This window comes from Acartia tonsa, chromosome 12, assembly GCF_053477335.1.
Source record: "Acartia tonsa isolate MP-2025a chromosome 12, ASM5347733v1, whole genome shotgun sequence".
NCBI lineage: Eukaryota > Metazoa > Arthropoda > Copepoda > Calanoida > Acartiidae > Acartia > Acartia tonsa.
The window spans coordinates 36,499,329-36,511,626 of NC_137271.1; the positions used below are offsets into that span (position 1 = coordinate 36,499,329).

Below are 12,298 nucleotides of genomic sequence, written 5' to 3' on the forward strand. Positions count from 1 at the left end.
AGCATGGAATTATCTAAATTGACATAAAAATGTCAAGGTTTATCATATTATGTATTCTATTATATAGCAAATTTTACTGTTAGCTATTCTTTTATGTGAAATTTAAATGAAAAAATCTAAAATTAAAAATTTTACAATATAATAACAAAGCATTTCTTGCTAAAATTAATATTATTACGATTAGTCTAATATAGTCCAGTTAAGATAAGGGATAAGGCACGGTATACATCTCCCATGATGATAAACAATATTGCCTTTTCAATAAATTGAAACTATTGTTTGGAAAGTTTGGATCCTACTAGTTCGAAACCGACCAAACAAATAAAAGTACCCAAGGTTTAAAGCCAACAAATAAGATAATGTCGTTATATATCTTTGGGTACCAGTGTAATTTACATTGTAATTACCCCTCTCTGATAAATATATATAAAAGACGTCTTTATATGAATTACTTACAAGACCAAAATATCATAATTTTGGCTTGCAAAGTTATGCCAAGTTATGATAAATGCGTAGTATTAAAGAAGTTTGTTTGTGTGTGTGTGTGTGTGGGTGTTTGTTTGTGTGTGAGAATGTGGTGTGTGTGTGTGTTTGTGTGTGAGTATGTGGTTTGTGTGCGTGTGTGAGTATGTATGTTTGGTATATTAGAAGAGTATTTATGTTAAATGAGCCTGATAATGAATGACTAAGTAAACAAGGATGACAACACCCATAGGTGGTCAAGGACAATAAATAAATGATGAACGAACGGATAAAGTCAGTTGTAGATCAGATTTCAGTGGTCATAAAATATAACTATCTGGAAAATAGAAAATCTCAAAATAATTATTTGTCTTTTGGACATGACTAACAGACAGACAATAAATTGTGTATTCTGGATTTTTATTAGGGAATTATCTAGAAAAATTCCAGTTGTATATCTTGATTAGCAACTGAGATACTCCGATTCGTTTCTATCAGATAGAAACTTGGACAGGAGGACATTTTAAAACATAAAATAGCTTCTGCTTATATGTAGTTTATAAAAAAATTTACACTTTTATTAAATCAACAAAGGTTACCATCATAATGTCATTATTTCAATATAGATACTTGTCAGAAATATCTAACTCTAATAAGAAAGTCAGCAATGGTCACTTTCTGTAAAGTAAAGCTTATTATGTTTACCAGTTATAACTGTTTGAGATAAAATTTTAGATTTACTATTATTATTTCTCTATTGATGATATGAGGTAGGTAGTGGGTACTAAACTTCAAATTTCAGCTATTCTAATCAACTCTAGTGTCCTTATATAAGACATCTATATAGACATATAATATGCTGTTTGAAATATTAAGCATATCATGCTTAATTATACCTCATTTCATAAGCAAATTTAATCTTTAGTTATTAGTCATGAAAGGAGGGATATAACGATAATCTACAACTCTTTTTTTTCTCCAAGTTAACCAGCAAAGGTTACATATTTATCTATCTTTGAGATTTTGAGATATTCATAATGTTAATGTTAATCACTTTGCTAAAGTCAAACTTAAATTAAGTTGTCGTCTTCTTTTTTGGTCTAAAAGGTGAGTTTCACGAAAGGCATTTAAACTTAATTTAGTAAACCGCATATTTTTTCCTGGTTAATTGGTTAACTACATATTTATGGCATATTTGAAAGAATTATAATTTTCTACCACGTAGTTTTTAAAATATCAAGACTTGAAAATCGTACAAAAAGACGATTTTCAAGTCTTGATATTTTAAAAAGTACGTGGTAGAAAATGGAAATTTTTCCAAATATATGTCATATAACTATAGTTTAACTCATTAACTAGCAAAAAATATGCGGTTCACAAAATTAAGTTCAAATGCATTTCGTGAAACTACCCCTTTTGAATATTTTAAAAATTTATTGTCTAAAAAATACTACATCTAAAAATAAAAGCCAACTTAAAAATTATCGGAGAAGAGTTCGACTTTTTAACGTAACACTGTAACGTCTGATTCAACAACCCATTAATTTTAAGTCCTCTATCTTGGAGGAGGTTAATCATTGCGCCTGTTTTTGGCAAAGGCATTTAACTCACTCTGTTTGAATTCAGAAGAATAGTTATTTATCGTACTATAGACAGCTTTCTGTGAATATTAAAATGTAAATCATTACATTAAACCAGTTTTGTTAGCCAAGATGGAAAATTATCAGTAATACAATGCTGTACACTATTTTTTCAGTATGGCTGAGAACCGGTTCTAATCCAATAATCTTTTTCAAAGCCATACTGGAAAAAAATATTAACGTCTTTATTCTAAAATTGTGGGCTAATAGATATATTACCTAGTTTATACTACTTTAGTTTAATTCTAAAATATACCAAAAGAAAAGAAAGAACTTCAAAATAAAACAATTTGTTAAAAATTGGAATAACACAACTTTCAACTTACTACTTCTAAAGAAACAGGATTAAACAAGAAAGAAATCATTAATACGTAGCGCAGCACTTTATTATCTAAGATCAACAAAAACTAAACAAATGGACAGACAAAGTCACTTACAGAATAGATGTTACTTGATAAGTAAAACTTAGATCATATTACAAACATCAAACACTTTAGGGACGAACACAAGAAAAACAACAATTTTATAGGGTATATAATAGGAATATTTTTTCGTATTTTTTCTAATAGTAACCAAGAAAGTCTTAACTTGGACTGACTTTCTGAGTTATGAAGTAGTTTTTTTTTTAAATATATCCGAAATTTATTTTAATGAAAATGCAATAATCTGTTGCAAAAAATGGAAGATTTTCAATATTGATTAGTTGATTTGTTATATAAGTATCTTTAAATATACATCATTGGCTGTACTTGTATCACTTTCAGAAAGTATTAAACACATAAAAATTAAATTTCTTTAAAAAGAATATAATTGGTCACTTTTTCTCAAGAGTTGGTACTAATATTTTTACATTAAAGTCAGATTGTTTTTGGAAAAATGTCCTCTTGTAAGTTGTATTATAATTTTCTTATACAAAAAAAACGTTGAAAACTTTGCCATACACAATGTCTTTTTTAATGGTAACATATCATAGATATGTTTTCTAGATTAAGTTTTGTCTGCTAGGAGCATGATAAATTAAGCGGCATTTTGAACTTGTAATTAATCTTCTTAAGAGTAGCCAAAATGATCAAAGTTTCCTCAGTTCAAGTACCCTAAAAAAAGTAAAAAAAAGAAGTATCTTAAATAGATTGTCAATACGCCTATCTCTGGGATTAAGCAATAGAAAATAATTGTATCATACCATAACCATCTATAATCCTAAGATTAGTGGTGTGCATTAATTTCTACAAATGATATTTGATATATTCTAAGCACTTAAAGGAGGGTTGGTGGTTGAAAAAATAATTATAAACCTTTGCAGGACCTCTGAGAAGGAAAACCATCCATAACGGTTCAGTAGTTAAGAAGGGAAAAGTTATATAAGGATGATATAAAGTAGTAAGCAAAATATTAGAGAAAATGTTAATAAGAAGAGATTTATGGTACATTTGTTAAAATAGTTGCACACAAGATTAGGTAAGATTAAGTAATTAGGAGCAATATTAATCAGTTAAGATAAATAGTTTTTTTTTTCTTTTCAAGAAAAGCTTCTTAGCAAATGATGTTTCTATGGCATAATAAAAATAAATTCTAATTACATTGATCATTTTTCTTTTAAAAATGTTGCTTTTGTGTTACTTCTATTGCTAATGAATATTAAAGCTCCTTGACGACTTTCTCACCAAATTGTATTATATTTCAATTAAATTACACAGTTATGAATTTTAAAAATGTATTCATTGTGGTATTTTCTTCTCAATAAATAAATTCTAGACTGATGTATAAATAAGTTATCCTAACATAAAAGTTTCTTACTCAAGATTACATTTTTATTTCTTCTCCCCAGGCTAAAAATGAGAAAAAGAAAATGAAAGTGGAATACCTAATGTCCCCCCACACTGAGTTTATTTAAGACAAACCCCAAACTGTCCCAGTTTTGAGCAAGACGATTCCTGTGACGTCATATAAAAAGTGAAGGGGGGAAGAAAATCTCTTCCCTTTTCTCCCATCTCTTTTGAAGAGATTTTCTTCCCCCCTTCCCTTTTTCTTTCCCATGACGTATATGACGTAACTGGAATCGTCTTGCTCAAAACTGGGACAGTTTGGGGTTTGTCTTTACTTAATTGTTTTTTTTTTCCGAATTAACTTTAACCAATTTATTTAAAGAATATTTTTTAAGGTAAAGTAAATTCATAAAAATGATAATTTTTATTCATAGATATGCAGTAATATTTAGTATTTATAATATTTTTGAGTTTTAAAAGTACCTAAAAATTAATGTTGTACTAATAGAAAATCATATAACATATTTAGTAAATTTAATGTTAGTGTGTGTGTATATTTATTTTTTGTCTATAATCTAGGTGATAGGGAAGTCAGGATGGGTAAAATTATTCAAAAAAACATGCAGATTTACCCTCGCTATAGAATAGCTATGCTTCTTAAGAAAAAATACAACAGGGGATTTAGGAATTATTTTATTTAATTAAGAAAAGGCATAAAAATTTGTCTTCAGAGAGATAAACGTTGCACAATTGGGCAATATAGATTGTAGGGTCTAAAAAAGTTAATTTAGCCTTGTTATCAAATTTTTTAATTAATTTAAATAGAGTTGTTTTTAATATCTTTCCAGTATAAACTTAAAACCAATTAATATCCGCTGGATTAGTATCATTCTGCCTATACTGAAAAATATGTATAGCATCGTATTACAGACAATTTTCCACAAGTACAAAAATGAAATTCATTAAACTAATACCAATTTTGTTGGCTCGGGTTTTGGCCCCTCGAGATATCAAAAATAGTTTTAATCTTATAATTTTTCATTTTAATATCCACGGAAAGCTGATGCGATAAATGATTAATCTATTTTATTAAATAGTAAATTTAAAATGAAACTTTAACATATTAGTGCGATTTTTATTATACATAACCAGAAATCATTCCTCCCAGGACAGGGAGGTGACCTCAAAATTTATTTCATTTCTGATGTGTACAAAAAAATTATTTACTATCTGGGAAACTATTATTTTTGTCCTTTCTTTGCCCCAATGTGTATTAAAAGAAAAATTAGCTAGGCTCTTCAACTATACAATACATATACTTCTATCTTGACATGTCAAGCATTTCTGCTGTTATTATATCATATTATTAGTGCTAAGCTGCGTCATGCAAAAAGAATTAAATATTGTGTATATAATCAAAACTATTGGATATTCTAGAAAAAGGATTAAAAGGAAAGTGTTGATTGTCCGTTTTACTTTTGCGGTATGACTCTGCACTATGATCCATTTTATCGATATGTAATTTCAAGGGTTCGTGTCGACAGTATGGCTTTTCAATATAACAAAATATCGATAGTATATTACTCTACTGCCGATATAACTACACACTTATATTGACATAATAACGTCACAATTTTTGATAGGATAACCTTTCATTTTACTTGTAATACCTCAAGACTAGCTTCAACACAAAAAAAAATATTTAAAACTTGGATCTACTGCAGTTCACGGTAAAATATTGCTGGTAATTAATATTGCCAAAAATAATCTATGAATTTTAAAGGCTGCTAGCTGCCAAACGACTGAACCTACAGATCATGCCTACACACTGTTTTAAGCAGCATAAGAAGGCCTACAAATAATCTGGAATAGCTATAAATCAATAATGCATAATTATCTCCTAGTGCAGAGAAATGCTCGAAAAGGGCCTATTTTACGCATTTTTTCTTCTGTGAAGCTTTCCCTGTGCATCATTGGATCTTGGCTATTCCAGATTATTTGTAGGCCTTCTTATACCGCTTAAAATGGTGTGCGGGTATGATCTGTACGTTCAGCCGTTTGGCAGCTGGCAGCCTTTAAAATTCATAGATTTTTGTCAATATTCGTTACCACCAATATTTTACCGTGAACTGCAGTAGATCCTAAAACTTTATCTAAACATTACATTTTTTGTATAAAGTTTACATACGAAAAGTTGTAAATAGAATAATCCAGAAAAGTGTATTTTTTCTATCAATCAATACGAAGCAATATGTTTATTTATCTAATAGATCAAAGTAGATGAAAAAACAAGAATAACAGAATTCTAAACAAGAAAAAATGTACATGTCTGATATTACAGCGGATGATAATATCAGAAGTGGATTCTTTTTTAAAAATTTGCCGCACTAATCTCTTAGTGGGGCAAAATTGTTTTCGTTAAAAATCCACCAAAATCACATTAAAAATCTACAAAAATTAAATAAAATCTTATGTTCATAACCCTTCTATGATTATGTTTAATTTTTGTAGATTTTTAATGTGATTTTGGTGGATATTTCACGAAAACAATTTTGCCCCACTAAGAGATTAGTGGGGCAAATTTTTTTAAGAATCCACCTCAGAACCGTGCAAGACCTATAGGAACCACCTTCCCCCTTTATTTTGAAACTAATTAAAATTAATTGGACAGCGGGGTAGTTTTCATTTTATATAGCATTAAGAACAGACTGACGGACAGACAAAGTTAATTAAAAAGCTGATGTATTCCTAATATTATAGATAGGTCTATCAATTAAGATATGCATATGTCAATGCTTTATCTTTATTTCTCATAATTTATTATTTTTATCAAGAAGGGAGGAATATACTGGAAACAAAAAGTAGGTGCTTTCCCTCAAAGTTCCCCTGCTATTTTTGAAATTTAAAAAAATACAGGGGGCGTATCCGTTAGTATACTTAGACGAAGCCCAATCTGTACCTATTTTACACCACTTTTGATTCCTGTGACGTAATAAAAATGAGGGATTCTCCATGTCTTTCCCAATTATTTTATGACGTCACGGGAATCAAAATTGGTGCAAAAGTAATTCAGATTGGGCTTTGTCGTATACTTAATATTTATCAAACTAAAAAAAGAAGAAATTTGTACATATTAAAAATATATTTTCTTTAATATCTAAGGTTTCTATTAATTCTTTTTTAGCTGAGTACGCTGTAATATTAAAAATTATACAATCAGAAAAGAGGAGAGATGCGAAATCTAGACGGGCTTTTCTAAAGGTAACATTTTTTGCGAAAATTTTCTATTATTAGGCAGGTCCTATGTTGGATAACTTTAATTGATTATTAAGGCACGTTAGAGCTGTCCTTTTTATTTCAAACTTGGCATGGTGATTCCTGTAGCAGTTAGGTACTTAGTATTTTGATTAAATTTCTAAAGATTTTTAAATGCACTGTTACTCTAGATATTTATTAATGTTCGAAGATTATTAAAGTCCTTCCACAGATTATGACGTCATACGATAGAATAGCCAATGAGAGGCCAGCATAAATTTTACCGTGGGTCAATTACAGTGTAAACTGGCCTCTCATTTGTTATTATATCGTATGACGTCATAATCTGTGGAGGGACTTTAATCATCTTCTTAGTGTTCTTTTGTCTTTCTGTCTGATTTATTGAGCTTTGCTTCTATGCAAGTCTATATTTTATTTAATTACTGTGTACTCCTTGTCTAAGAAGGTTTGATAGTTATTCATCGTATTGTATTATTGACAGCTTTCCGCGGATATTAGAATTAACAACTATAAAACTAAAACCACTTTTGTTAGCCCTCAGGGGTTGAAGGCTTTTTATGATACGATGTTTTAAAAGTTTGGACCATGCTAGTTTAAGCCCACCAATCAAGAAACGAAATCCGGGAACGTGTTTTTTTTGTGTTGTACCTAGGGTTGGCAATCTGGAATCCGCCCAATTTTTGGCCAATTTTGGAATCCGAATCCGGAATCCGTTTTTTAATAGCGGATTCCGGATTCTTATTTGGTAGGCTAAAATTATAGCGTCTTAAGTCTTTTCTTTCAACTCCTCCTCTTTGAAGGCAAAGATTTTCATCATTATATATAATATCTTTTCTCGTATTCATTCGAATCCGGTGGATAGGAACCGGTTCTCATGAATACGAAAAAACTATGTCTGGCATCGTATTATATCCAGTTTTCTACGAATATAGAATGTACAATCATAAGATTAAAACTATTTTTTTTAGCCGGTGCCTTCGGCACCACGGGGCTAAAAAAACTAGTTTTAATCTTATAATTGTACATTCTATATCCGCGGAAAGCCGTTTATAATACGATACGAGAAAGAATATCTTTTCTCGTATTCATTCGAATCCGGTGGATAGGAACCGGTTCTCATCCATACGAAAAACTATGTCTAGCATCGAATTATATCCAGTTTTCTACGAATATAGAAATGTACAATTATAAGATTAAAACTAGTTTTTTTAGCCCCGAGGTGCCAGAGGCCGCGGAAAGCCGTTTATAATACGATGCGAGAAATAACTATTCTCGTATTCATTCGAATCCGGTAGACAGTAACCGGTTCTCATCAATACGAAAAAACTATGTCTAGCATCGTATTATAAACCGCTTTCTACGAATATAGAAATGTACAATTATAAGATTAAAACCATTTTTTTAGTCGGTGCCTTCGGCACCTCGGGGCTAAAAAAACTGACTTTAATCTGATAATTGTACATTCTATATCCGCGGAAAGCGGTTTATAATACGATGAAAGAAATAACTATTAAAATCTGGTTTGAATCTGGTTGAATTATAGAGAACACCAAGAACATTGATTTTTAAAAATCCTTTTAAAAAATTGCTAGAATCCGGAATCCAAATCCGGAATCCGCCAAAAAAAAGAATCCGGAATCCGCAAGGAATCCGTCACTTTTTTTGACGGATTCTTTAAGAATCCGGAATCCGAATCCGGCCCAATAATTCGACGGATTGCCATCACTAGTTGTACCAGTAACATTTACAGTCCAATGTCCGCTACCTCTCTTTAATAGATATTAACTAGCTATATTTTTCTTTAATGTCCATGGGTTAAAGTTAATCCTAAGCATTTACTGTAATGTTTTATTTATGTATGGTACAGATTTGTATAATGTATATTATCTTGGGGTAGAATTGTTAATATCGACAGTGGATCTATGATAACCTACCCCATTATTGTTTCAACTTTTAGTTTTTTTTAAGTAAAACATTGTGTTGTTATGGTATATTTTTTTTCTAGTAGCGATTCTCCCTCCCAAAAAAAGTTGTTTTAACATCCTGGACCCAAGCGTTTAGCAAGATCCTTCGCTACAGATATACATCCTGTTACTTTAATATAAGGATAAAGAGGGGGGGGGTAGGAATGATTAACTTGCAAAATAATGTATTTCCCCCTAATCTTTGGTATATTACCTTGTCTATTATTATTATTCATTGCGCTAAGATTTACCATAATACTATAATTACTTATGCATTGTACATCACGGATATAGGGATAGGATAATGGCAGATAAATTAATCTTTTACAAAAGATTTTCTGTTTGACATTTTGGCTTTTCATAGCTGGCTGTTAAATATCTAAGACAAGGATGATAACATCCATAAATAGAGAAGCACAATAAAACGGACACCGACAAAGGAGCCGAGTAAATCAAATATTAAGCTGCTCTACTCTATAAAGACGATCATTTGGCAAAACTTACATATTCCTCATTTCAGACTGTTCGTCTTTGGCTTTTACAAAGAAATATAGTTACTTATTTTTCAGTATTTATCTTTTTTAAGAGAGCACCATCTCTATAACTTAGGTTTATCCGTTTATTGTTAAAGATTGTTGATGTAGGTCTAGAATGAGTCTAGACAAGGATTACAACATCCAGAAGTAGTGAAGAACAAAAAATCATGAATGAAATTCGGACAAAGTGATTTATAGAGCAGTTATACTGTGGTCTTAAATCTAGAATAAATTTAAAGAAATCATGAAACCATTTACATTTGTGTTTTATAGCTTTTTTAGCATTACCTAGTAAATAATATTCAGAATGGCCATTGGTATAGGGCATCACAGTGAAAAATCTTATTTTCCCCATATTTTAAAGTGAATTATTGAGTTACTTCGCAACTTAAAAGGGAAATGATAAATTCACTAAGTGAAAAAGTCTTGATACTTCCCAGCTATTTATTGAAATATATTTCGGTGTACATTGCACCCTCATCAGTCTAAATGACATAAATCATATTAATTTAATTTACATATTAAAAGATAGGTAAAAATAAAGAAATTTGTAGATCTATAAAGGCAGAAAATGTTGCTAAAAAAAAGAAGAAAATAATATGATCAACCTTGAGTTTAGTTGGATGTTAAAAGTAAACTGGATGGGATTTTTTTAGCAAGAGACAATATCAGCAGGGGGGGGGGGTGTTTAAAATACATTGATATACATAAATTTTAATATTTGTCATTTTTATATGAAAAAAAAACTATTTTCTTTTTTTAATAAATTATCATTCAAAATTAAAGCTTACTTTTATAGATGAAGTATTTAGAATTAGGTTATGCTGCATAGATACTGTAGAATAAAATTAGTATTTAGAAGTCAAGCTTTTATACATTTTAGGTTATTTTGAAAAAAACTTTTTTATATGTGGGAGTAAGCTATCATTTACTATATCTATTATAGTACTCCAAAGATTTTTAAAGAAGTAAATGTTAATATATAATTATGATAATAAAAATTTTTCTTATAAGTTTAGGTCTTGTAAAATAAAAAAAATTTTAATTGCTATTAGCTATCATTTACTATATCCATTATATTGACAAAAGATTTGTATTTAAGAGTTAAACTGTTTATATATTAATATTGATAATCAAAAAAAACATTTTAAAAAAGTTATTGTGGAAAAGGTTCTTTAATATTGGAGTTAGTTATCATTTACTATATCTATTATATTTCCAAAAGTATTTTTTTTTAAAAAGAGATAACTAGGTTTATACATAAATATGATAATAAAATTTAAGTAAAATTTTTTAGGTCTTGAAAAATAAAAAAAATTTTATTTTGCCATTAGCTATTATTTACTATATCCGTTATATTGACAAAATATTGAGCAAATTGTTGGAAAATTTCTTTTTAAAAAAATGAATTAGTTCATATTTTCATTTATTGTTTTATTATGTAAACTAAAAGAAGTTTTTTTTAAAAATGTTGCTGTACAAACAAAAAGTGTAAAAAATTAATTAGCTAATCATTTACTAATTCTATTATCTATTATTGAGGCCAATTGTTTTTGTGTTGAATAGATTGATACATCTTGCCTCCTTAATTTTTCTCTCTGTTTCTCCTTCATATTTCAGAACATGTAAAATTGTAACTTTCATGTTGTGATTTGGTTGTTGGAAATGTTGTCCTGTAAAAGGGAAAAGTCACTTAAAGCACATTCTTTAACTCGACTTTTCAACATTACAATTCATGATAATTTATCAAGATTTCAAGTATTTTGTCTGCATAACCCTCTACTGTTCTTTTTAAAACTGGAATATAGATCTTTGTATGCGCTCCTTATGGGCATAATTGTCCTTTTTTACAATACACAGAGATCGGTTTTTGAAATATGAATGCCGCGTTTTTTCGACATTTTTAGACATTGATTGATTTAACGAAGACGATAGAATTTCAACAGAGTATACAACTTAAGAATTCAAAATTTTAGAATTATTATTTAGCCATTTGTATAATTCTAAGACAGCTCTAAAAATATGCATTAATTAATATACAGCAAAAATGGATTCAAGATAATTTATGTTTCTTCTACGAAGGCCGTACCAACAAAAGCGAAATGATTAAATAAATAGTTGTATACTCTGTTTAAATTTCGCGAATTAAAAAAAACGCGGCATTCATCTTTCAAAAACCCATCTCAGTACATGTACAATAAGCATTATCCAATAATGACATTACCACAGTGATATGACAATGTAGGATAAATTAATCTTTAAATCGAATTATGACGTGTAAAAGTCTAGTGATATATATTTGTTAAAATTGTTTTAAAAGTTTAGATTATTTGCAATGCCATTCTCTGCTCCCTCCCTTCCTCCCTGAGCTTAACATCATTATCTTTTTCTACTATATGTATTCTGTATACACTAGCATCTAAATAGCTTTTTAGGACATATTTATGCATTGGACTTGGAATATTATACATAAATATTAACATCAATACAGCTGGGTTCTACAGCCATCTATTTTTTGGTAACCCTACCCCCTTAATTTTGAAATTAATGAATATAAGATTGGGGGTTAGTATTTTTTACATTGTCTAACCAAAGCCTGCGGGGTTACCCTGTACTTAATATAGCCTAAACTAATCAGACATAAGTAAAAAAAA

The 12,298-nt window shown here is 29.4% G+C and overlaps 1 protein-coding gene across 1 annotated transcript in view; it reads left to right on the forward strand.

Annotated features, from left to right (window-relative positions):
- LOC145334511 (gamma-aminobutyric acid receptor subunit gamma-4-like) overlaps nt 1–12,298 on the forward strand; it is a 105,367-nt gene that overhangs the window by 73,634 nt on the left and 19,435 nt on the right. The window contains exon 15 of the mRNA XM_080179970.1: nt 7,050–7,129. Within this exon, the coding sequence (XP_080036096.1) occupies nt 7,050–7,129 (80 nt within the window). The remainder of the gene's footprint in view (nt 1–7,049; nt 7,130–12,298) is intronic.